The sequence below is a fragment of the Camelus dromedarius genome, chromosome 23, assembly GCF_036321535.1.
Source record: "Camelus dromedarius isolate mCamDro1 chromosome 23, mCamDro1.pat, whole genome shotgun sequence".
NCBI classification, from domain to species: Eukaryota; Metazoa; Chordata; class Mammalia; order Artiodactyla; family Camelidae; genus Camelus; species Camelus dromedarius.
The window spans coordinates 3047464-3074890 of record NC_087458.1 but is presented as its reverse complement, the minus strand read 5'-3'; the positions used below and the strand labels follow the sequence as shown (position 1 = coordinate 3074890).

At 39.6% G+C, this 27427-nt stretch overlaps 1 protein-coding gene and 1 long non-coding RNA gene across 2 annotated transcripts in view; both read left to right on the top strand.

The window, feature by feature from the left end:
* The window catches only part of RNF115 (ring finger protein 115), a 48503-nt gene extending 37380 nt beyond the window's left edge, over positions 1-11123 (top strand). Inside the window, exons 5-9 of the mRNA XM_010986309.3 lie at positions 4544-4615; positions 5813-5885; positions 6856-6949; positions 9031-9146; positions 9841-11123. Coding sequence (XP_010984611.2) covers positions 4544-4615; positions 5813-5885; positions 6856-6949; positions 9031-9146; positions 9841-9972 — 487 coding nt within the window. The 3' untranslated portion in view covers positions 9973-11123. The remainder of the gene's footprint in view (positions 1-4543; positions 4616-5812; positions 5886-6855; positions 6950-9030; positions 9147-9840) is intronic.
* Positions 11124-25275: 14152 nt separating this feature from the next.
* On the top strand, positions 25276-26642 carry LOC135318926 (uncharacterized). Its single transcript, XR_010377391.1, has 2 exons — positions 25276-26303; positions 26464-26642. It is a non-coding gene; the product is annotated as an uncharacterized LOC135318926 (long non-coding RNA).
* The last annotated feature ends 785 nt before the right edge of the window (positions 26643-27427 follow it).

The following is a 27427-nucleotide window of genomic DNA, read 5'->3' as shown; positions in this document are numbered from 1 at the left end:
TTTAAAATGTTCTGTTACGTGAAATCACCTCATGGTCATACACCTATCTTGGAAAACACTGCTCTAACATTTTCATTCTAGGTACACGTTTAGGAAGAAAGTAGCCAACCATTAGAGATGTATAAAATGTATTCAAAAATTTCTTTCTTATGTTTATATGGAAAATAAAATGTCCAATGCATGTACCTGTGTTTATACCTGTTGAAGTTTTTCTCACAGTTCCATGAGGGCAGAGACAATATCTAGTTAGATATTTTTAATACCTAATTTTCTTCATATAACCATGTATTTTGTCCATCTTTCCATATCATTTTTTATAGATCTGCCAGATCTGTCACATGAATAGAATTCCATCTTATGAATGTACAATAATTAATTTAGACAGTTCTCTAATGAGGACCATTAGAGATCTTTTAGATTTCTTTTCATCATCATAAACCGTAATGCATCGAGCAGTCCTTGTTTATGATTTTTTGTATGTCTATAAAAGTATATCTTTCCATATTTTCCATTCTTTTTTCTTTGTACTTAAGTTTGGACATTTTCTATTGACCCACCTTTGGTGTTGTTAATCTTGTTTTCTGCTGTTAAACCTATCAAATGAATTCCTTATTTCCGATACAGGATTTTTCATTTATAAAATGTCAGTTTGATTGCCATATGGCTTCAAATCCTGGGGTGAAATTCTCCACCTTTATTTGTAGATATTAGTCATAGGTAATTTAAAGTTCTTTTTTGTAACTTCAGTATCTGGATCACCTCTGGATCTGTTCTCTTTGTCTGTCTTTTCCTCTTGGCTTTTGGTCATTGGTCTTGGGGTTTGGCATGTGCATTTTTGGTTGAATGTACGTAGTTCGTATAACAAATGCTAGAGGCTCCAGGCAGTGTGACTCTTCTCTAGAGTGGGTTCCCCTTTCCTTCCTGGGTGCGCAGAATGGTGGGTGGTCGCCATGCTTTTCAGCACCGGGTCAAGTCAGGGCTGGGTCACAGGCCTGGTGAGCATTGTCTCATTAGGGTTTACCCCTGGGCCTCCAGAGGTTTCAGTTCAGAGCTTGATGAATTGTTTGGAGCCTTTCTTACAGTGTAGGTCCTGTATTCTAACTTTGGTTTCATGACACCTCAATCTGTCATTGTCTCAGCAGCTCTCCTCTGCCCTCAAACCAATTACCTGGATTTTCTAAGTATCTGGATTTTCTAAGTTCTAGGTGTTAATACTGGTTTGCCACTAACTGCTATATCTCACTTGAGGGTGAATGTCTATGGAAATGTGTCTGTAGGATGAAATTCCAGGAGAGAAAGGTTATGACCATTTGAAAATTGATATTGTTAAATTGCCCTTCTGAAAGGCTGTAACTGTTACAGTCTCACCAAGAATATTTGAAAGTGTGTCAAACATCTTTATCAAACTAGATGTTCTCAGTCTGTATCTTTCTTAATCTGATAGATAAAGACATGCTAGTTATTTTTGTTTTAATTTGTGTATCTTTGATTTTTCACTTGATTAAACTTATTTTCATGTCATTATGTGATATTAATATTTCCTCTGTGATTTGTTTATTAATATCCTTTGACCAATTTTCCTATTATGAAGTTAAAAAATTATTTTATAGGAGTTCTGTATGTAGCAAGGATATTAATCTTCTATATATGTTGCAAATACAAATTTCTTTCTATTCTGTCCTTTGTCTTATCCTTGGTAATTTTGTTGTATAGATGTTTTTAATTTTTAGGATATCAAATCTTTCAATCTTTTAGATTTCTCACCATGCTTAAGGAGTCTCTCCTTATTCCAAGATTTAAAAAAATTATTCCTATATTTTCTTCTAGTCCTTACTTTATCTGATATTATTTGGTTATGTATTTTGTTACAGGCAATAGAAGTCCAATTTAATATAACTTGAAAAAATAGTGTGATGATTCATGTAAGTCATGTGGTTCTTGGCTATATCAGACACATCTCCCCTTTGTAACAACTTTATTATAATGTCATCTCTTACTGTCCTGATTCAGAGTTCATGATATAACCTATAAAACATAGTTAAAATATGCATGCATGTCTATTATTATTTTCCAACCAATATACAAGAGAAATAAAAGGATAGTAATAGATAAAAATATAATATGTTTTGATTTATAAATGCTTGGCTGTGACTATTTTGGGAGACAAAGTGAAATATCAGATGCTTGTCTCTGTGGAGAATCACTAAGAAAGTGATAGTGCCTTTCTGTCTGGCAGCAGCCATCAGGTAAGCCAAGGTGGGCACTTACAAGTACATCCAGGAGCTATGGAGGAAGAAGCGGTCGATGCAATGCACTTCCTTCTCAGGGTGCAGTACTGCCAGCTCTCTGCACTGCGCAGGGCTGCCTGCCTCACTTGGCTCAGCAAAGTACATAGACTGGGATACAAGGCCACGCGAGATTATGTCATATATTGGATTCATGTGCACCTCGGTGGCTGTAAACACCCGTTTCCTAGGGGTGCAGCCTGTGGCAAGCCTGTGCATCATGGTGTTAACCAGTGACGGTTTGCTTGAAGCCTTCAGTCTGTTGCAGAGGAGCATGCTGGATGCCACTGTGTGACTGAGAGTCTCCACGTGCGAAAGAATGAAACTGAACCAATATCTTACTCCATACACAAAAATTAACTCAAAATGGAGTAAATAAAGACTTGCGCATAAGACCCTGAAACCATAAAACCCCTAGAAGAAAAGAGGCAGTAAGCTCCTTGACATCAGTCTTGGTGATGCTTTTTGGACCTGACTCCAAAAAGCAAAGGCAGGAAAAACAAAAATAACAAGTGGGACTACGTCAAACTATAAAAAGCTTCTGCCTGGCAAAGGGAACCATCAACAAGATGAGAAGACAACCTACTGAATGGCAAAAACTTTTTGCAAATCATCTATTTTACAAGGTGTTAATATCCAAATACATAAATAACTTATACAATATAATGGCAAAAAAACAAGCAATCTGATTTTAAAATGGGCAAAATATCTCAAGTAGATGTTTTTTCCAAAGAAGACATACAAATGACCAAGAAGTACATGGAAAGATACTCAACATCACTAATCATCAAGGAAAAGCAAATCAAAACCACGAGATACCGTCTCACACCTGTTAGAATGGCTGCTGTCCAAAAGACAAGAAATAGCAAGTGGTGGTGAGGATGTGGAGAGAAGGGAGCAAACCCTTGTGCACTGTTGGTGGGAATGTAGCCACTATGGAAAATATTATGGAGGTTCCTCAAAACCATATGATCCAGAAATTCCATGTCTGTATGTTTATCTGAAGAGAACAAAACACTAATTTGAAAAGATTTGCACTGCCATGATCATTGCAGCTTTGTTTACCTAGCCAAGACATGGAAACAACCTAAGTGTCCATTGATGGATGAATGGATAAAGAAAATGTGTTGTGTGTACACACACACACACACACACACACACACACACACACACACACACACACACAGAGTGAGATATTATTCAGCCATAAAAAAGAGTGGAATCTTGCCATTTGTGGCAATGTGGACCTTGAGGGCATTATGTTAAGTGAAAAAAGTCAGACAGAAAAATAAATACTGTATGATCTCATTTATATGTGAATCTTAAATAACAAAAAAACAAACTCTAAATACAGAGAACAGATTTGTGGTTGCTGGAGGCAGTGGGTGAGGGATGGGTGAAATGGATAAAGGGGGTCAAAAGATACAAATTTCCAGTTATAAATAATCGGGATGTAATGTATAACACGGTGACTGTATCAACAGGGAAATGCAAATCAAAAGCACAATGAGATTATAGCTCTTTACAGTTAATTATAGTTCATTACAGTATTATAGTTTTAATGCTCTTGTGTTTTTGAAAGTTGCTAAGAGTAGATCTTAAAAGTTCACAAGAACATAAAATTTTGTAACTATGTATTGTGATGAATGTTAATTAGTCTTACTGTGGCGATCATTTGCAATGTATACAAACATCAAATCATGTCGTATGCCTGAAAAAATATAATGTATATGTCAATTATAATTTTTTAAAAAATGTCAGTCAGTAAATCCAAGCTACACCCAAGGGAGGAGTATAAAATTACTTGTGGGCATATTTTAAACAAACACAGAATGTAGTTAGCTATTGTTGAACCTTTTAAAAATGGCCCTTTAAATAACATCTTATACAATGTGTATAACATATAAAAATGGAAGTGCCCTTGTTACAGGGAGGTGGGCCCAGAGTCCCGCTGGCTTAGCATCCCTTTCAGCCTGTCATCTTGCTACCAGCTATCCAAGGATCATAGTTGGAAAACTAACCATACAATCAGATTCCTTTCCAGCCTAATTCATAAAAATCTCCTAATACATGTAATAGCAGAGCTCAGGAAGACAGCCGTCATTAGCAAAGGAGCACTCTCCCGTGTAGCAGACTGATTGTATAATAGTGAAAAACCATTGTGTTTTGGGGAAGGAACTGGTGATCATGCAGCCATGGATATCTATAGAGCACTTCCATTGGTCTGTTTTCTTATCTAACTTTTTTTCCTTCAACAGAATACTACAGCAGATCTTTGCAGGATTCTTCGCAAATCCTGCAATTCCTGGATCCCCGTACCCTTTTTCGTGGTAAGTAACTAATTGCCTCCTGTCTTAGTCTCCTGGAGTAGTGTGATTTTAGGTACTTTAGTATCTGTGCCATAGTGAGAAAGAGAAAGAGCTGCACAGGTGAGTATGTAAGTGTGACTGACAGACTCGTAAAGACTGCCATTATCAGCTGAGCCCACGCTTAGTCAGAACGGAGTTTTTATTATTAGACACACGAGGGCCGTCCTGGTCCCACAGGACGCCTGGGCACTGGATGTGTCTGATTCTGTTCGTATTCAGGTCTGAGGATGGTGTTGAGGTAGAGAATGAGACGGTCCCCGCCAGGCTTGGTATCAGATTTGTGTGTTTCTCCTCTAGATCATACGGGAAGGTTTTAATCCTTGAGAATTTCTGAAATGGAAAACCTGCTGCTTAACTTCCTTTTTTCAAAGTAAGAAGGTTTTTCAGAAAAAACAAAAGGCTTTAATTCAGTATCAAAATGGCACTTATGAATAGTAGAGGTTAAAGATGGAATTTCCTCTTGTCTAGACAATTGTTTGCTACTTCTGACTCTGCCCCACAAGGCTTCTTTGCTCAGAAGGACTTCAGTCCTCTCACACAGTTACCCTATTTTCTAGCCTCTAGTATCTTTAAACACATTCCAGCCAAAGAGTCTGGATAGCTGTCATCCAGGGTAGTGGAACCAGCAGCTCCAAGAAAAGGTGGTGCCAAGTCCCTTTTGTAATTGCTCTGAGTTGTGATTCAGAGAGACTGCTGTGGCTGCTTCTCTGCTTGAAAGCTCTTCATTGTCCAGGACCACAGGCGGCCTCTTAGAATGAGGGAAGTCTGCTGTCGATTTTAGCCAGTCACAAAGGGAAAACTCTCCTTAAAAAGCGGCTCCATCTATGTTTAATGTAAGTGGGCCCAGAGAAGACAAACTTTTCTTAACCAATAGGCAACGAGTCACTCTCTTTGCTCTGGTGTGTTTTGTGATATTTTAGGTTGCTTCACATTTTTATGTTTCATTCAGTTAAGTAAAAATTCCTAGAGAATGAGAGACTACCTCTGGATAATCTGTTTGACCTTGAAGTTACTGAGAAATCCTTTGCCACTTGATTCTAGAGAACTAGTGACTTTCCAGCTCTGAGAGAGCAGGATCCCTCTGCCAGTTTTTTCTGTGGTGTAAGGCAGGGAGCCTGATCACTCCATCTAATGCTGTCTGTCTCATCTCACGTATAGGAGCGGGATGCTGCACTCCAACCCTGGGGACTATGCCTGGGGTCAGACAGGGCTTGATGCCATTGTAACCCAGGTGAGGAGCTGCCTTTTGAGGGTGTCTGTTCAGTGTGTCTCATGGTTCCACAGGCTTCCTGCTTTCCTTCTGCTACTTTCTGAAATGGCAGTCACTCTGCTTTCGCTAATATTTAGAGCTTGTGGGTTTCCATTTTACTAAAGGGATAAGTGGTTATGGGTTTAGCTCAGCATCCATGTATTTTCTTGGTCCTAGGAGCTTTCTAGAAGATGGCTTCAACCCCAGAGGAAGAAAAGACTTCTATAACAAACAGTATCTTGTATTTTTGGCCTCTTGTTCAGTCCTGTGAGGATCCTATTAACAAGTACTTCACAAAAAAGAAGGGTCTCCTCACATGCTGAAGCAGGGATTTCTGCTGGATGGAGCAAAGTAGGGGAAGGAAGCAGAGAAAGAGGTGTTCCCATGCCGTGTCTGATTGCTTCCACTTGTTTATGTTCATCTTAATTGAGTTGGTTTTCCATTTCCCTTGTGGATTGCTGAGCATAGAGAGCATGTCTTTATATCCAAGACTCACAGGCAGTCGTTTAACTGTTTCTTGGCTTACCTTATGCTGCTTTCCATACTCCCACCCTTTTATTCCATTTGGCAGAGTGAAGTTTTTGAATTGGCTAAGTATAACTTTTCATTAAGCTGTAGTTTTATTCGTGACATCACAACCCTTTTGCTGCCTCTGAAGTTGCTTTATGCCCAAAGGTGGGCCTTTCAATGATGGATCTGTCTGTAGGCTTATGCTGATGTCACCTGGAAATTGTAAAGCAATTAGGGGTGTTCTGGCAGCAGGAAAGGGCAAGCCCAGGCCTTCCAGAGCCTTGCAGAAGTAAGAGCGACTAACATTTCTTCATGTCTGCACTGTTTGTCCTCAGCTGGAGCAGCTCCCTCCCTAGGGATAGTTAGACAGCTACTACTTTTTCTCTTTATTTATTTATTCTTTTTTTCTTTCTTTCTTTCTTTTTTTTTTTTTTTTTTGTAGCTTTTAGGACAACTGGAAAACACAGGCCCCCCTCCAGCTGACAAGGAAAAGATTACATCTCTTCCAACAGTGACAGTAACTCAGGAACAAGTTGGTAGGTTCATTTTCATACATATTGTCATCTTCTTATCTCTGTTCAGAATGTTTGCCCCTTCCTGATACCAGAGATCTTCAGGTGAAGCTGTAGCACTCCTCAAGTCCCCACCTGGGTGCCAGATCTGGAAGGTACCTATCCTTTCTTTAGGGTTAGTTAACAGGCAACTCCTGAGCAGTTGCCGTGTGCTTTTTCTAAGTCCCGTGCAGGAAATAAAGAGGTACAAAGATATGTAAGGCTTGATTTCTTGAAGAACTTACTAGGGGGAGCAAAACTCACCAAATGATTAGATAACAGTTTAAAAAGTGGTGTTGAGCAGATGATACTGACTTTGGGGAAAGAGGAAGAGAAAAAATGGGAGGCTGGGAATTTGTTTCACATCTGCTTTATACTCGAGTACATTAGACATAGATGTTATTTTATTTATAAGCACTGAAGGAACTTAGTGATACGAGACGTTATTTTGGACTGGGAGTTTTTCCCCCACAATTCCAATTTCGAGTCAGAAGACTTTAAAGACAGGGTGGGCCATCTTAGAAAGGGCATTTTATTTATGGAAAAGTATGAACCAGTATAAGAATGTCAGCATGAACATGGTGTCTGAATCAGGTAGAAGGAGAGTGACCTCACTAGACTTGAAATAGAATCTGATTCGGGGAGTAGTGGGAGATATGACTGGAGGGGAAGGGTGGGTCCTTGTTATAGAGGACCTTGAAACTGGCAGAGTGGTTGGGGCAGGATATTTTAGGTAGTAGGTAAGTTTGGTAGTTGTAGACACTTACATTCCCTCATTCTGAGGGAGGAATGAGGGAATGTAAGTGTCTACACAGAAGATTAGTTTGGGAAGATAGTGTCAAATAGATTGGAAGAGGGAGGAAGGAGAAATAGTATAAGGGGCTGTTGCAGCATTTGATGGTTCAGGTGATGGGGTCAGTGCTAACAGAAAGGAAAGGGTAGACTCAGATCATTTTGAAGTAAAGCTTTCATCACCGACTACATTATGAGATGAAGGAGAGGAAAGAGTCAAAGATCATTCTTAGATTTTGCAGCTCTGTAACTATGGAGGTGGTGCTGACACCATCGCCGATGGGGGAATTGTGAGTGGGCCTTGGTTCGAGTAAGGAGGTAATGTGACGTTTTTAATTTTGAATTTATTGATTTTGAGGGGAAATTGGCTGGTAGCAAAATGTAGGCTATATTGGGAAGGCCTTGAGTCAAGGATAGTACCTGAGAGGCTGTTACAGTAGACTAGGCAGGAGAGGTAAAAGCGAGAATTAGGGTGGAGGTGGGGGTGGGGTGGGGGGTGAATCTGTTAAGTGGTGTTCTTACTCCAGATGCCCTGAGTGCTGTGGAGCATGTAACATACGTAGCCCAGCTGCTGGAGAGAGAGACTGCTAGCTGGTATTATCAGCCAGATTTGGGAAAATTGGAATTTGCTGCCCGGTTTTCCCAGTTTACTTTGTAGCCCTTTCCTCTCAGAGAAGAGGGCTTCCTGTCTCTGGGCCTGGAGTCTTGGCTGCCCTTGGGCCTTGCAGTTCTGTGGCACCACCTCCTGGTAAAGCTTTCAATGAACAAATTGTACAAAAGGCTTCAGGGTAACCATGATGAATGGGGTGTGCAGTGTGGAAAACAGCAGGGCAGAAGTCACTTGAAACACTGAATGCGAGCTGTTAACACTGCTGAGGTGAGGCCCGCTGGTTGTGGTGGGCAAATTGTCAGTGTTTTCTAAGTAGAAACTGCCAGAAGGCTATCACACATTTGGGAAAATGTCTTTCCTGTTTTACTTAACAGATCATCTAAGCCCCAGTTCTTCTAACTCTTTACATTGAGAAGTGGGCCCTGTATAGTTCCCGTCCAGGCCCTGTTGGAATAGGCCCATTCATCAGCCCTCCTTCTGACATCCCTGTCTGCTACCACTTCTATCCCCATTTTGAAATGAAGTTCATGCTCCCTGTCTGCCTCCACGTTTGATGCACTTTGTCTTTTCTTCGTGCATTCCTCTGGTGGGTAAAGACATTGGGCTAGTTTTTTCTTCCTTGTTTTCACTTGTTTACCTTAAAAGGCATTTTCTCCTCCAACAGATATGGGTTTAGAGTGTCCAGTATGCAAAGAGGACTACGCAGTTGAGGAAGAAGTCCGGCAGCTACCCTGCAACCACTTCTTCCACAGCAGCTGTATTGTGCCATGGTTAGAACTGGTAAGTACAGACAGCTCCCATCTGTGATGGGGCGGCTGTGCCGGTCACATCTTCTTTGGGGGATGGCTCACAGTAAGGGTGTAGTTAACAGTGAAGGAAGAGTCAGGCAGATCAGATTTTAGCACCTGGCTAACTCCTGGTGGCACCGTTACTGTTTTTGAGATTATCTAAAATTTTGGAGCTTCTCTGACCAGGGGTGAGCAGACTACAGCCTACAGGTCTCTGTAGCCTGCCACCTGTTTTTGTAAATGAGGTTTTATTGGAACACAGCTACACTCATTTGTTTATAGGTTGTCTGTGGCTACTTTTGTGCTACGTCAGCAGAGTTGAATAAGTTGTGACATAGGCAGCATGGCTTGCAGAGTCTAAAATATTTACTACCTGTTCCTTTATAGAAAAAGTTTGTTGACCCCTTCTCTAGAGACCATCTCAGGTCACTGTTTCTGGTTAGTTCTGTTTAGTGGTATGTGTTAGCTGTTGTTAAGCTGCTGACCTAGAATTCTTTGTTGGTTCTGTTGAAAGTTCTCTTTGGAAGATATCTTGGTGTTACACCTTGGAGTCCAGCGTGCAGTCTGTGAGAGTGCCTGCCCTTTTTATTTTTCTGCCTGCCAACTCTTGGGATTTCTTAAGTGTTTAGTACTTCTAGCTTCTCAGGTCAGGCTGTTTACATGGACTGATACCTTTTCTGTTTCAGCATGACACATGTCCTGTATGTCGGAAGAGCTTAAATGGTGAGGACTCTACTCGGCAAACCCAGAGCTCTGAGGCCTCTGCGAGCAACAGATTTAGCAGTGACAGCCAGCTACATGACCGATGGACTTTCTGAAGCTGAAGACTGCATCTGAGCCAGGGCTGTGGTAGACTTCTTATCATGGCTGTTAATTGTATCAAAACAAACAAAAAAAATAGTAGGTGGATTTAGGAGTCACTTAAGAAACCCTAACCCATAATATTAATGCAATGAGTGTTTTTCTTCTCTAAATTTAAAGTTAGTATCTACAGATGGTATTGTATCTACAACCAAATGCCCCTTATTCCTGAATTCAGAGTGATAATTTTATAAGTGTGAAACCTAATTATGTGGATTTCCCCCACCAGAATAGAATCAGTTCCTTAAAGTCTAGCTAGGGTCCTGCTGTCATGTTACCTTGTGATGGATGTTTCCAGTCTCTACCCTACCATTATTGTATTTTACTGTAAGTATAGTGGAACCAGAGCCCTGAAGTCCTGCTGATACAAAGTCCTTCTGTTTTAACTGTACAAAAGCGTCTACTCTTGGCCACATTAGCCATGAATGAGGTCAGATTAATTCAGGAATTTGGGACTAATGCTTTTGTGTTTTCTTGAATCCTCAGAGAGCAAATCAAAGAAAAATCACAGTGGGAAAGAGAAAGTGGCTTATCATTGTACTCTTTGGTTTTCTCATTTTTATTTTTAAAGACTACTTCACAAGATGCAGCTTCTGCAGAAACCTACATGACATGTCTTAGAAGTCTTATGTTGGTAGGAATCTGAATCTGGTTCCTTTTTGGGAATGAGTTTAGCAGCATATAGGCACAGAAAGACAGATATTTGAAATATTTGGTTCTGAGGTTTTTTAATGATCCCCAGTTCATTGTTTACTGTCTTTTGTCCTGGGGACCTTAAAATAATTTCCCTCAGAAATAGAATTACTTCATTACTGCTTCTGTGGCCAATTCATTGTTTTCAGTAATTCATTGATCTTCAGGAATTGAGATTTTACATTGTCTCATTTTAATTTTTTAAGCCGTTTTATCATCTCTGAAACCTTTCTGTTCTGCTTGGTTTTGGCTGTACTTGGAGTCAGACTGTTTATTGTGATCATGCCCAACAACCTGGCCGAGGAAAGGTAGACCTTTTTTTTTTTTCATCTGAACAGTGTCCCACGCACATGCACATGCTCTTTGGCACATTTAAGTGTTTGAAGTTGAATAAATGAAGACGATTAAGAATGTTGTTGGAACTTCAAAGTCTCAAAAATAAATGACGGGGATATGTAACCACTGTTGGTGCACCAGAAAAGGGTGACAGAGGGACACCGTTTGTATGGTCATATCAGCCATTCATGGTTTGGAATAGTCAGAACAAGAAGGCTCCTCTTTGGTGAGTCTCGTTCTTGGCTAAGGAACGTTTCCTCAGTTTTGGTTGACTGTCATTCACTGGTTTTGGGGGGTAAGGGGCAGAGTTAGAGATATCTTTACACTTTGGTAGAAGATAGAGGACTAAGGGAGGGAAGAGAGAAAGTGAGAAAGTTTAATTTAATTGCTGAATTAATAGCCTGCCTCTCAAAGTTGTGACCATAGGGTATGATTCACACTGGCCCAGAGAGAATAAAAGATGTTCCCTCATGTGCCTCTTATGTTACACCTCTGTAGAGAGCGTTTGTTTGGAGAATGTGAACTATTGACTGTGGCTATTGAAATGTAGCCCGGAAATACACATTGATTTTGCATGGGGAGGGGTGAAGAGCCTGCGGGGAGGTGAGAGGTATGTTACGAATATTTGATGGCGACGACTTAGATGGAGAGGGCTATGCTGAAGTTGGAGCACATTGCGGTTTTCAAGTAGAACGGTATCAGCTGTCTCAGAAAAACTATTACAGCCTGGAAATTTGTGTCTTCCAGCTGGTGTCTGGAGATGCCAGGACAGGTGGTTGTATCTTTACTTACAGCTGGAGCACAGGAAGGATCTGAGTGGCTTCACAGAGGGATACAAACAGTGGATATCTGGATAGCGCTATAACTTTTCAAAGTACACAGTAGCAAGTGGCATCAGTCTGAGTTACCTGCAGTTTTCTTCACTTTTTTTGCTCTGTGAGATGGAAGACATGAGTCTCGGGGTGCTGTTTTTGAGACCTCCTACTTAATGAATCTGTAGTGTTTCTTGAAGCATTTCAGACTTCCAGGTTAATTGGGTAAGGAGTACATTTGTCAGGGTTCTTCAGAGAAACAGAACCAATAAGAAGTGTGTATGTATAAAGAGGTTTATTATAAGGAGCTGGCTCACATGATTATGGAGGCTAAGAAGTCCCAAGATCTGCAGTCAGCCAGCCAGCCAAATGACAATGAGGTTCTAGTCCAATTCCAGAGGTGTGAGCGCTAGGAAAGCCCATGGTGTAAGTTCTAATCCAAAGGTCAGAAAACCCAGTGCTTCAGTTTGAGTTCAAAGGCAGGAAAAGATGGATGTCCCAACTCAAGCAGTCAGGCAGGATGAGTTCTCTCTTGCTAGCAAGTATCAGCCCTCTTGTTCTATTCAGGTCTTCAACTGATTAGATGAAGCCCACCCACATTAGGGAGGGCAATCTGTTTTACTCAGCCTACTGATTCAGATGTTAATCTTATCCAAAAAATACCCTCACAGATACACCCAGAATAATGTTTGACCAAATATCCGGGTACCCCTTAGCCCAGTCAAGTTGACATATAAAATTAACCATCACAATGAGGAAAAGTAGAAATGATGCACACAGCAGAGTGATCGTCATCCCACTTAAGTTTTGCCAAGCAAACAGTGTGTCTTTATGAGAAATGTCGGCCTTGCTTAGCTAGGATTAAACAGTGGAAGAAATGTTTATGGGATAAAGACCAATTTGCTGTATGCGTCTTACCTGTTTTTCCTTCTTAACCTAAATTAACCCGGATGTCTGAGATGCCTCCTATTCTAGGAAGAAATATTGAAGATTCATTGGTTTAACACCAGAACACGACTGGAGCTGAAAGTTTATCTCTAGGAACGCCTTGCTCTTACGTGTTTCAAACGCAATTTAGATACAGCACCCAAGGCAGAGGGCTACATAACCCAGACTTTCAGGTGTTCTTTCCTTTATAACTGGAAGGCTTACAGACTCAGGAAACTGAAGACTTACTGGGAGTCAAGGGGGAGATGATTCCGCTCTCCCTCATTGTCGGCGAGAACAGAAGACAGTTGCAATTTCAGATCTTGGGCCTTTAGACTTGAGACCTTTATATTCATACTAAAAGACTACCTTTGAGTTCTGTGCAGAGATAAACAGATTGTTTTCTTATTCATGAATGTCTTTTCTTCTTAATGTTCCTTTTGTCCACTATGTTTGAAATAAGCGGGAATAACTTTGCTAGCACGTAATGAGGAGAGACTTCCTGGTAGACTTGAAAGTTGAGAGATTATATAGGCAACTCCTTGTTACCTCCAAGGAATTATTGCTTCTTGGGTAGTTTCCACAGGAGTTAGTCTAACCCATCGTCATATGGACTAGTTCTGGCTGGACAGAACTGGGCGGTGGGAAAGGCCATAGTGGTGAACGTTTGATTGATATCGCCAACATCTTTGAAGTTCCTAAGCTAATGAATTGGGTGGGAGCAGAGTGAAGGAATAATCCTGGCATTAAAAATTAATGTCCCCTGAGTTCCTGTTGCTAGTTCTCTGAAGAATTGAGAAACATGGAGAATCCAGAACGGCATTTTGGTCCTGTTGCTATAGCTCCTTGATTCTTTGCTCATAGCATTTCAATTTAGAAGAAAAAAGATTTATTCTAGGTGGAAGATATGGAAATGGCTATAATTTAAATAACTTTCTTAGCTTATTATAAATTTTAATTGTCAACATTTGCTTCATAACAACTGAACAAGTGTTTGTTAAATGTTTTCCTTGATCAGTACTCTCTCTGGTCGAATAATTAGTTCTCAAGTTAAAAGGAAGATTTGGGGGGAAGAATTAGTTTTTTTCCCCCAACAAGTCTCACTTGGATTAAATAGTTATTAGGAGAAAAATTCCTTGTTTATGTCTTTGTATTGCACACATGTGTGTGTGTATACATTCATAGACACACGCATACATGCACACTTCACACTAGAAGAAGAAAGGGTGTGGTGGGCACTGAGGTAGAGTGAGCGGAGATACAGCAGGGGCTGGGGCCTCAGTCTGACTCTCTCCCTGTACCTGCCTCAGGCCTGTCTGTTTCTGTGCGTCTCTATTTACGGGGCACTGTTGGCGTGGGCAGGCACCCTGTTGTGTGTGGCAGAGGGATTCAGTGGAGGAAGAAGTCTTGTCATTTCTGAAAGTTGAGAATAAATAGCTTTGAGGAAAGGGTGTTCATCAACTATTGGTTCTGTATTTTAACTAGTTAAACTCAAGCACAGTTATCTATTGTTTTACAATATTTTTCTTGATAAATTATTGATGCCAAATTGACTTCTCACATGACCTTCTGCATGCTTCAGTTTCTTTCTTCCTGGTGTCCAAGTGCTGTTTTCTCAAGCGATACAAATATACCCATCTTAACAAAAACTGATGGGGAGGGGATCATGTGTCTGTTTTAAATAGCAACAAAACAGTCTGGGGTTTGGGGGGGGGGGGTGAAGGGTACTTGAGAGTTAGCTGTTAGAGCCAATCTAGGTAGGCCATCTGTGAAGGCAGGGAGATAGATTTTAGGAGGAAAGGGTGCAAGGCTGGTGAATAGATCTTTGGATGTTAGGAAAAAACTTTCTTTGATCTCTGTGGTAGAGAGGTGGAAAGATAAGTGTGCTCCTTACAAGAATAAACCAATGGAGATTTGGGAGTTTGAGGGGACTAGCAAGAGAGAGTACACTTACTGAGAATTTCTAAAGTGAATCTAACATTAGTTCTGATGTAGGGAGTTGGGGGAAAGATTTGGTGGGGTAAACATCACAAATGGCTATCGTGTGGGAGGAAGTTGTAGCTTGCAGTAATGTCAGCATCTCAGCACGCAGGCTGGGAACCATAGGGCTGCTCCACCCATTTAAAATAGAATGAGTAGAAGACAATGTGTACAACTGGAGATCTTTTCCAGGATCAAGAAAGGATCAGACTGTCTTATCTAAAGGATATTATGAGGTTTTGATCTCTCATACCTGCCAGTGAGGTAGAATTACAGGCATCCAACTCGCAAACATTTTATATGTATGAACTTCATGTTTTGCCGAATTACATTTAGACAGTGTCCATGGAATTGAGTCTATCTGTTGCCATTTCTCTTTCACCCGAAAACGTGTATCTGTGAATTATGGGATGTAGGTTTGTGATTCTTTATCTTTTCTAGCAAGATGTACCATTTTTAAGGTCCAAAAATCATTAGACTCCCTCCCAACAAGATTATAGTTGTATAGTATCTTTTGATGGAAGAAGACATATAATGCATAACAAAAAGCTGCTATGATTTTAGTAATGCTTTTAAATCAATTTGTCTTTATTAGTCATACCAGAATCTACATCTAGTTGAAATTTGTTATATACATATTTGTAAGATAGAATATTTATTCAGATGGAATATAATGCTTACAAAGATTTATTGTAACAATTTCATGGCCTCACAGAGGTTCAAATTCCTCACAGAGGTTAAATTCACTCTTACAGATTGAGGTTAAATGTGTGTCCAGGAAAATTATTCATGCATGGAAATTTATCAGTGGTATTGATACACTTTGAAAGCCAAGATATAAGTATTTCAAATTTCTATTTAACAAAATCTTGAGATAAGCAGAATAAATAAAATAAATTCTTTAGAAGTGGAACCTTTGACTGTTGTTGCTTTGTTTATTCTGCTTAGTTCAAGTCAGAAGTAATAGTCTGGTGCTTAATAAACTTGGCCAGCGATCGTGTGTCCTTTCTGCAGATTTTTATGTAGACTGTAATTAGCATAGCACGATGGATAAAAACCTTTTCTGTAGTTGGACATGACTTCTTTGTGAGACTTCCATTGATTGTATAATGTTGAGCAGTTTCAGAATAGTCTTTGAATAGTAAAAAATGAAAGACAACTCCACTTATGTAAGCTTAAAATTTAGTTAGTTAGAAACATAAAACTAACACATAAAATAGGTAGAGAAAGATTCAAGTGAATGTAATATAGTGGAGAAAGCTTTGGAGACTTCAGAGTCAGAATTCATATGGTTCTGGGTTTAAAATCCAGAGTCTCATTTGATTCTCAGAGCAATCCTGTGGAAACAGAGCATAGAGTAGGTAATATCCCATTTTATAGATAAGCAGATAAAAATAGCTTCTCAAAACTTCATTTGCCCAAAGGCACATAGCTGGTATGTTGCAGAGCCAGAATTTGAATCCACGTCTTTTGACTCCATGTCTAGTCTTTTTACCTCCCTCAGACGCAAAATCCAAAATCCTTAGTTTGAGGTTCAAGACCATCACTAATAAGGGTCTTACGCATCTCTTTCAGCCTTTCTCTCTGCTCTCACAAACCTTAGCTCCCACGTTTGGCAGGGCCTGGCCAAGGATCACAGGTAAGGTGTCTGTCTCCTTTTGATGGCTTGCCATTTAGCTACAGTTAAATTCTCTCTGTTCCCACCTCTTTATTCATGTAGTTCCCCCTGTCAGGAATACCCTGCCCCCATCTCTCTGCTTGACTATGACAAGAAGGTCTCTGTCCAAAGAGAGAGACAGGAGGATTTGTGGACTTAGTGAGCAAAGGAAAGGCTGTGAATGTTGCTTTGACATTTATTTAAAAAGAGAGAGAAATGACCAAAGAGGCTGACAGGTACTTCGTTGAAACTAGACAGGATGTGTGGTGTGCCTGGTCCACACAAATCTTCCTCTCCCCCAGCAGTGCCACGTGGATGCTGTTGAGCACCAGGCTGTCTTCGAAGTTTCCTCATTTTCATGCCAAGCCAGTTGCTGGGTCTGGCTGTCTTCCTCTCCTGTCCTACCTGCCTTTGCTTGTTTCCTCTCTCTTCCCTTTACAGTATCCAATAAAAATTTATTCCAAAAAAGTTGGTGTTCTCATTTTGCTCGACTCGCTGGTTTATTTTGCTGTGTTGGAGGGGAGGGAGGAAAGTTCTTCTAGGGCACATGCTTATTCGATGTTTGAGTAAGAACTATTCAGCACCTGCCTTTGTGAAATCGGTTTTCTTATTTACTGGTGACTGAGGTAGGAATAAAGTCAGGTTTACTCTGGCAGTGAGGAGGGGAGGTCAGGGAATGCATTCATTTGCCCACCTTACATTCCCTAGATTTTTGACATATTTACATCTGTTTTTTTCTTCTTTGTGCATATTGTAATGTGCTAAAGAGAGTCAGATTTATCTTGCTGTAACTTTTTTTTTTAAGTTTCTTCTGGCACAAGACTTACAAAGCTGTAGAAAGAAAAAGGGAAGTTTGTATTACTGCCACAAACCTAGAATAGCAATAAAATACCTGATGTAATTCATCCTGGGATGTATGTCTGACAGGCCCTTAGGACTAGAGAGGGAACGGAAAAGGAGGAAGGGAAGGTGTTGTACGTGTTGTGTCTTACTGCTGAAACTGTGACTTTGTGAAGTCCGCCTGATCCTGGTAGAAGTGGGAAGAAGCCAACCTTTGATCTCTCCTTGCTGGAAGACAAGACAATCAAAGAAGAAATAGATGCCACTCAGAACGTTCAAGGTAGGTCTTCCGCGTATAGCACTGGACGGCTGGCCCAGAGGTAAGAGAAGGGTACTCGCTGAAGTTAGTCTGATGCGCTGAAGGAATCCTAGAGATCCAGGAACTTCCCTCATCCTTGTCATCACATGTGAGCATGAGAACTTGACCTGCGTGATTTCTCTGGGCCTGAGGAAATGTGTGTACTTCCGTTCTGCTGAACGCTACCACTTCTGTAATTCTGTTAAGCCTTGAGTTGGGGGAGAGAGAGAAAAGGAATGAACTATGAAAAGTTCATTGTCTTCACCTGACTAGGAGAAGGAAAGGAGCCTCGAGACTTTTTCCTCTAGCATAACTTGGGAGTCAAAGGTAGTAAATGGTAGTAGATTGTATGACTAGACCCAGTTTCCTCTTTAGACTTTATATTCTGCGTGAAGAAATAAAATTTATTTTGCTAAAGAAAGAGCCTAACCATCTGAGAGAATTTAGATTCAATAAAGAATTAATGTCTAAGGGGTCAGACTACTTGATACTTACCAGTTTCCTCCTGAAAACTGGGTGGCTTGCATTTGGTAGGTCCTCGCCAAGGATCACAGATAAGGTCTCTGTTTTCTTTTGATAGTTTGCAGTTAAGGGGCTAGAATAAGAGTGTGTCCGGTGGTCTGGTTTCTGGGAATGGGAGGAGGCAATCTCAGAATTGGTGAAGGATTGAGACAGAAGGTGCTTAGTGTATAGCAAGCAACTAATTAATTACTGAGAGCACAGATTTTAGAGTGAAAAGGTCCTATATTAATTCCTGTGTCCTGGAGCAACATTTAACCTCTTTAAACCTATTTGCCGGTGAGTAATGAGAGAACGTTTACTTGGAAGGGTTGTATGAGGTGAGAATCACCATATGTAGAGCCTACTCCCTCATACAAATTCTTTAAACAAATTTATTAAGAGCCTGCTATGTACCTGGTACTGTCTTGTTGGGGTAAACAAGACAAAGTCCTGCATTTATAGAGCTTATGTTCCGGTGGCACTCAAACAGTGGTAGTTACTGACTTGAGGAAAGCCTAAATAAAGCTTGGAATTAAGAATGCCAAGGGGAGGCCAAACCTGCATCAGGTACTGATCGTGCAAGCATGTAATGGCAAGTCATGGCAAGTTCTAATCTCTTCTTTTTATCTAGTGGGTAAAACTGACTCATACTGATGAGTGATGCTGAGAGGACTCAGCTACAAGTGTCTAATATATTCAGTCTGGCCATCAGTCTTTGCTGAAGCGTTGTATTGTTTAAAACCCACCTCCAGACCAAGTCTGTTTCTTGTCTTGGTCATCTGCACTTTGTAGCCAAACATCTGTTGCCTCAACTTGTAGCCCTCTGTTCATTCAGCAGGTAGAGGCATTTGTATTTGCTTGCCTCTACCACAGGCTTTCCTAACAGGTGTGACCTCCTACCCAGTGGAAAGTCTGATTCATTCATCTTCCCTTCGTTATGAAGTCTTCAGTCCCTTTGGACCAGTTTTCCCCTCTTATTGGTATAATATTTTCTGTCGACAGCCAGAACTTAAGGAGCATTTCCCTGTCCCACTCAGATTCCTTTCTACCCTTCACCTAGAGAATAACCAAGATGTCAAAGGTACAGCACACTCATTTGTTGGGGTGCTCAAGGCTCTTCTGAACATATCTTGAAGGGCCACCATGCCGGCGACCAGCGCCATCCAGACCTTTCCTTGCAGAAGGCCTGATCTGAGGGTACCTTCACTGTGGCTGAACTCGTGTCCTGTTTGCTTCAATCCCATCACTGTGTAGTTTCCTGTCTCTGGTTCAGAAGGGAATCAGTGGGTTAGGGGAGAGTTTGGGGAATTGTTAATACCTCCATTTGCATCATCTCAGGACATCGTTCTGATGATCTCCAAGGATACCTCACAGTATAATTTGTTGCCCACGTAAGTATTTTTTTAACATTTGTGGGTGATGATGACGACGGACTTAGGCAGCAGTGAATAAATATAGAATTTATGTGTGTCTTGGGTGGATGCAAATAGGCCTTCCTTGAAGGAACTCTAAAGCCTTGCCAAAGAGACAGCTAAAATAGCTTCGTTACCTTGGAATTGGGTGTCCCCAGATCTCATTTGAAAACCATCTTCTGGAGTGGGTCAAACAGTTTCCCTAAGTTAAAATCTTGGGTTTTGTAATAGATCTGGATTTTTATCCACCGTTACTAGCTGAATGAACAACACAGATTATCTTTGAGCCTGATTTATCCCATGACAAGAATAGTACCTACCTCAAAAGACCATGAAGATTAAATGAACTAAAACATCACTTAGCACAATGCCTGGCACACAGCAAGCACTCAGCAAATGGTAGACATTGTTTATTGATATTATCTGTTACTTGTCTGGCTTTATTGTTCTCACCTTCCCAAAGGAACCCCATTTCTGCATTTAGTGAGCATCCACACGTACTGACTCTAATCCTTAAACGTGCTGAGAGGATGAGAAATGCTCCCGGGAGAACCATCACAAGGAGAAATGCTTAGGGTGTGTTAGGAAAACATGAATACTAGATTATAAGGAGTAAAGGCTTTGTTGTACTCCCGTTCTGTTCTCCACGGCTTAGCACTGTTCCTGGGGTGCACAGTCAGTATGTGTTAGATGAATGAAAGGAGTTTCCATTAGTGAGAGAAACTGGAACAGAATATTCACATAAGGAGTAGAATGAAATTTGATGGAGAGCTTCCAGTGCCAGGCTAAGGTAATTTAGACTTTTGTTACATAGACAATGAAAAGTCATTAAAACTCCTTGAATGGTATGTGGCATTACAAATTAGTATTTTAAAAGAAGCCTACTGGCAGTCTGGATTACAGGCAGAGACAGTGTTTAGAGTTGATGGACCATTTATTAGGCCAGTAGCTCAGTCCCAGGCCCTGAGGTAGGTGTGGGAGACATAAAGATGAATAAGACATGGGCGGATCTCATGGGGCTTCTCACTGAGGAGACTATCGGAGTATTTTAAGTGAGATGATGGAGACCTGGAAAACACCTTTGGGAAGAAGGGAATGAGTGTGGGAAAGAACTAATAGTACTTGATAACTGACTAGGGGAAGAGAAAAGGGGAGGAGTCGAGGTTTTGACCATGAATCGTGGGCAGAAGTAGGGTCTTGGGAGGTTGGGTCCGATTCTGAGTGAGGAGTTGGTAGGGCAATCGGGAGCAAGGAGTCCCATCGTCGGGGGACATGTTTAGTTGAAACTTGGGAAAGGTTAAAGCTGGAGAAGTTGATTTGTGGGTCACTTGCAAGGAGGCACAGGTTTAAAGTGTGAGAGTGGATGAGAACTTGGGGGATAGATTAGAGAGAAAAGATTGAAGGAGTGGGGAGTGAGTCTTGGGGAATGAATTTTCATATTTGAGAGGTGGGAGGAGGAAACAGAGGCAGAGAAGAAAAGAACGGCCAGAAAGGTAGAAAAACCAGAGTCACAGGAGCCAGTAAAGATGAGAGTTTGATCATTTGGATTAACTACTAACTAACCATAGTTGATGATGAAAATATTTGTTAAAAAAGGCCAGGTTTTTATTGTGGGAAGTAGGTGTAATTTATATCTATTTTTCATAAATTCAAAAAGTAAGATAGTATTTGAAAATTCATAAAGAATAAAAGCAGTGTCCTTTTATCCCCAGACACAGCCGCTGTTAGCTCTACCCTTCTCTGTGTCTTTCAAAAATCATTATATCACAAATTTCAGTTAAACTAATTTTTACATAATTTGGATTTTGTAAATGTTACTTATTACAGAACCAAGTTGTGTGCTACGATTATGTTTCCTTTTGTAAAAGGTAGTGTTTTCCCTGGAGATAATGGTCACCTTAGTTTTTTTTTAAAGGCAGTTTTCCGTATCCGTATCTTTAATCCTTCATCAGGTCTGTTGCAGGCCTTCAGAAGGATGATCTACCAACTGCATTTTCACCCCCTAGAGATCTTTCTCTTGCTCTCTTCAGGGCTAATTGCCATTTCTGGCCCTCTCCCATTCCAGAATTTCCTTATCCCCTTTCCTCTGTTATCCTGCATCCCATTGTGTCCACTCTGCTGGTTCACTTTATTTTGTTGAAGTACATCCTCTGGTAGCTTCTTAAGAAAGATCACATAGAAGGCAAATTTTTTTTTTTTTGAATCATTGCATGTCTGATAGTGTCTTTATTCCTTCCTCATGTTTGATTGGTAGTTTGGGTGTAGAATTTTGGGTAGAATATAATTTTCAGTTTTGAAGACTTGCTCCATTGTCTGGTAATATGGAAACACAGAGTCACTCTCTGCTGGGCATATGAAGAAGTCATATATATAAAGCTGAGGCTGGAGTGACCATATTTAGACGGTGCCAAAGTAGTGATGTGAAGGAAAAGCCGGGGTGGTCTAACAAGATAACTCACAAGTCTAGGAATGTGAAGGAGAGGCTGGGCTGGTCTAACAAGATAACTCACAAATCTAAGTATTGGAACACTGATCTGAGTTCTGCTAGACTAACTTGTAAATCTAAGTTAATTAGTGTTGGTTTGCTGTTCATGTTTTTTGCTAGCCAGCTGGGTTTTCAAAGATACATATCTGGCTTTGGAATGTTGGTTTGCTGCCTCCCTGCCTCCACTTTTGTGATGATAATGCTGCTAAAGCTGTTCCATGCCTATTGGCCGAATACCCCAAGCTTGTACTTTACCCTATAAAACCTTATGTGCACATCTTGAAGGTGCTCAGAGCTTCGGAGCAGAAGCCCCTCTGAGCCCGCTGGCGTAATACATCTGAGTACTCCAACCCTCCGAGTGGTGCTTGTTTCTTGACGGGCCTGTCTTTTCTGTAACAGTGACAGAACAGGGGAGCGTACACAGAATGCAGTATACAGATGAGAGGCCTTCCTCCCCAGAGAGACTGCGACAGTGATTGTTTGGGGTTCTCTTGGCTTTCTCGTTTCTGATTCCAAAAACTGGAACTCAAAGGGCTAGCTATACTTCTTGCTTTATTGGTTTTCGCCCTTTTAATCTATGGCAGTTTGAGTGGGTTTCTGTTTCTTACGACTAAGTGCTCTTTAAGACAACCATCCATTTTATCTCAAGTCCGTCTCCCTGTCCCAGCCTGAAGTCTCAGTGCCTGTGTTTAGAAATACAGCCACGTCTCAGAGAGCTCTGAGCTGGGAATCAGGAGGCCTGAGTTCCAGACCTCTATCTGCTCTTCCTGGCACTGGTCAGTGAGTAGCTTTGGATAAGTTGCTTTACCTGCTTGCGACTCAGTCTCTTTGCCAATAAAAATGGGGTAGCTACCTCAGACTTTTCAAAGACAAAATGAGATTACCTTTGTATCCATGCTTTGAGGGAAGGCAGCACTTGCCAGGCGGAGTAACGGAAAAAGACTGTAATGGGAGGGACTCTTTTCCAAGGAGACTGCCTATCCAGGACCTGAAATAACTACTTCTGTTATTTCAGGTCGTTAGTATTTCCTCTTCTATAAATTGCCTATTCATATTCTTCGCATGTTTTTAAAAAAAGTCAACTTCTAGGAATTTTATATTAGAGCTATTACCTGCTGCCATTTTTTCTTTTTTTTTTTTTTACCCTCTTTTTTTAACAAATATTTTCTCCCAATTTATTGTTTGTCTCTTGACTTTTGTTTTTTCCATAAGGAAGATTTATACCTGTGTGTAGTTAAATATGTTTATCTTTTCTATGTCATCTGTGTTTCCTTATTTTTTTTTAATTTATTTTTATTTTTTGGTGGGGAGGGAGGTAATTAGTTTTATGTCTTTATTTTTAGTGGAGGTACTGGGGATTGAACCCAGGACCTTGTGCATGCTAAGCATGCTCTCCACCACTTGAGCTATACCCTGCCCTCTGTATTTCCTTATTGTTTAAGTAAGTTTTCCTCACACCGAGGTTATAATTTTCTTCCAACATTTTAATTGTTTTGCCTTTTATATTTGTATCTTCTAATTTTAGCTAAAAGGGTTATTCTCATATCAGAAAACCCAAACTGAACAAAAACCAAAACCAAGGAAACACCTCAATTTTCATCAAAAGGGAAATGGTTGAGTAAATTTTGATTCATTTATACAATAGAATATTATGTACTTAAAAAAATTGAGTTCTATAAATATGGGCCTGAAGGCAGATGTCTGTAATATACCATTATGTCAAAAACAGGCAAATTGCACAGCTATGTATATAAATATTTTTGTTTAAAAAAATCCTATGTAGATGCTTAAATATTTAAACACTTTTGTACTTTATATCAAAACTACAATAGAATAGAATTTTTAGATAGATACTTACATTCACAGAGTTTAAAATTCAAAGAGTAGAGAGAGGTGTACAGTTAAGTTTTTTTCCTGCTCCCACCACCCCCGCCCAGTGACTTATTTATTATTGACCACTATTGCCTTGTTGCTGTGAGTCCTTATAGAGATACTCTGTGCATATATAAGTTGTTCCATATTTTTCATTTTTTAAAAAGCAATAGCAACAACAAATGAAGTTCTAAATTTTGCTTTTTTCACTTGCCAGTAGGTTCTGGAGGCCATTCCATGTCAGTACATGAAAAGCTTTCCCTTAAAAATTGTTGCACAGTATTTATAATTATGTGAATTTATTGACATAGATTCCCATTAACATTATGATTATTTCTAATCTTTTCCAAATCATATCTGCATTGAATACCCTTGCACATACATCATTTTGCAAGTGATGAATCTCTAGAAATGACGTTGCTGGTCAAAGGGTATATGTGTTTGGTATCTTGAGAGGTGTTGCCATGTTGTCCTCCCCAGGGGTTGTATTGGCATACTTTTCCACTGGCACGTGTGACATGCGTCCTCATATCCATGCCAACACCATGATGCTAATTTACATTCCCACCAACAGTGTAGGTGGGTTCCCTTTTCTCCACACCTGCCCCAGCTTAATTACCTTTCAAATACCAATGAAAATGATCACATGGTTTTTCCTTTCTCATACATTAGTATGATGGTCTATGTTAAAAGATTTCCTAAAACTGGTGCATCCTTGCAGTCCTAAAAAACAAAGGTAACATTTGGTCTTGGCATATTAGTCTTTTAACATGCTGCTACATTCTGTTTCATAATATTTTATTTAAGACTTCTGCTTTAATATTCTTCAATTAGATTTATTTAAGAAATGTTTTATGTTACTTTCATTGGTTTTTGGAATAAATATGCTCTCTTCACAAAAAGAATTTGGAAATTTTTCTCTTTTAGTGTCAGAGAAAATTTCAGTAGCATTGGAAAAACCTGCTTTTTAAAGGTTTAGTAAAATTCTCCACTGATGCGATCTGGGCAAATGTTTAGGGGGAAAGTTAGGCAGTGATAAATTTTCCATATTTCCTATTTGGCAATTATTCTATTTAGTATTTTCTTTTTACTGGAACTAGTTTTGGTACATTGTATTTTTTTTTAGAAAATTATCAGCTTTACACATAATTTATATTCATAAAATTGAGAAAGGGTTTTTACGGTTCTTTAAATTTCCTCTGCATTCGTAGTTCTTTCTTTTTATTTTTTATTTTGTGTATTTATGCTTTCTCTCTTTTTTCTTGATTATATTAATTATCTGTTTTGTTGCTTGTTTTTTTTCCTGAATAAATAGCTGTGGGTTTATTTATCAGTTTTATCATTTTCTATTTTCTTATTGATTTCCACATTTCACCTTATTAATTCTTTCCTTCTGCTTTCCTTAGATTTATTTCTCATTTTCTAACTTCCCAAGTTAGAGACTTAATTTCTTTTCACTCCTTTTTGTTAATATAAAAAGTACTACATGTTCCTCTTACTAATTCCCATAGGTTTTTACATGTGGTGCTTTTCATTTTCCATTTCTTAGATAATCCATACTTTCCTTTTTTATTTCCTCTTTGCACCAGAAGAGTGTTTTATGGTTTTGAGATGATAGTCTTTTTTAAAAAATTTCCTGATTTTGTTGTTAGTTGCTAGTTTTACTGCACTGTTGTTAGAGTTTTCTTGTGTGTATGTATAGAACACAGAGAACAGAGTACAAGGACACATGGCAAATTGTTTATATTGTTTACCTCAGAGAAGTGTATTGTGAGGGAAATGGGAGAGCTTATCCACTTTTCTCTATACTATTTTAAGCTGTTTGAATTGGTAAGGTGAGCCTTGAATACTTCTCTCACTAAAGCATACTGCATTCAGAATTGATGCATGGGTCTGCATACTTGTGTATCTGTCTTTCTGTCTACACACACACACACACACACACACACACCTAGAACGAAATATGTCAAAATTTTAGGTGTTTACTTTGAGAATGGGATGAAGAATTTAGGGACCAATGAAAGGGACTTCCGTTATGTCTTTTATATACTGTATTTCTATTTTTACATTGACAACTTAAAAAAAATCCTAGTCAAACTGTAATGTGAGGTCAAAATTTTGAAATGTGTCTATTTGTGGGATCAATAAAAAGGACAGAACTAAAATGCTGGATGATACATAAGAAGAAACAAGAAGGCCAATCAGAATTAAAGTGTTCCAAGGCAACTGGTTTAGCGAACGGGACATTAACAAATGTGGTGTAAGCAGAAACTTGCAAAGTGCTTATGCGTTGGGGTTTGCCCTCTCTTGCTGCTTTTGGCACCCAGCCACTGTGACAAAGCTTACATTTGCCTGCTAGATGCTAGAAGCATGTGACACAAGTTCCTCTCGTCACCCCAGCCAGGCATCAGACCTGTGAGTGAGGCCACCTACCACGAATCAGCACCCAGCCGACCTCCAGCTGACTGCAGACAGGTGAGTGAGCCCAGGTGAGCCCAGCCCGAACTGCCAAACCACAGAACTGTGAGCTAGCAAATGATTATTATCTTAAGCCACCTAAGTCTGGGTGGTTTGTCGTGCAGCAAAGTGACTGACTCCTTTTTCTTGTTTTCATTTCCTTCTGTCTGGAATGTAGGTAGTTGGTGAATTGGCTTCAGCCATTCAGCCACGAGCCATATTGTAAGAAATGGGAAAGCAACAACACGAAAGGAACCTTGTTCCTGGAAAACGTCATGGAGCAAACGAAGTATCCTTCCTACCCTTGACCACTCAGGACCACTATGTGAGAGTAAAATAAAACTCCACCTTGTTTAAGCCAGTGCATTTTTTTCTGCATTTCTTTGCAAGAGGGGCTTAGACTGTACCTAAGTAGTACATGAGCTAAGAAATCATTAAGTTGATCAATAAATGTATTTTTATGATAGATTACCATGTGATTTTTGCTGTTTATCATAGAACTTCAAAGAGTAGCGTTATATTGCTATTAAAGTTATTTCCTTTCATTCTTATCTACTTATTTATGTGAACGTTATCTCTCAACACAAACATCTGTTAAAAAAGAAAAATAGAATTGATGCTGAATCCTTTTTCATTTCAATAAAAAATAATATTCATCCACAGATAGAACTAAATTTTTTAAAAAGCCAGTGCATCACCTTAAGAGAGTATAAAATGATTGAAGTATTACATTTAATAATTGTTTACCAAAATTTGTTGTTTGATCAATCACACATTAGTAAGAGGAAATTTTTTTTAAAATACTTACAACTTCATGGTCATAGGAAGTTTAAAAACATCTAATTTCAGTTTACTTACATATATTTTTATTGCAGAGATGTATAAGGGGATATTCAAAGAATACTTTCAATTATAATATATATCACATTAAGATAAAAGTTTGTATGAGAGGTGGAATGGAAGAATACATTCAAAAAGAAAATGAAAAAAATACTTCCAATTCAAATATATTAATGACCATATAAATATACACAGGGCAAATAAACCAGTTAAAAGACAGATTGTCAGATAAGATTTAATGAAATGTAGCAATATACTGTATGCAAAAGACATATTTAAAGAATAAGGACATGTAACTGAGC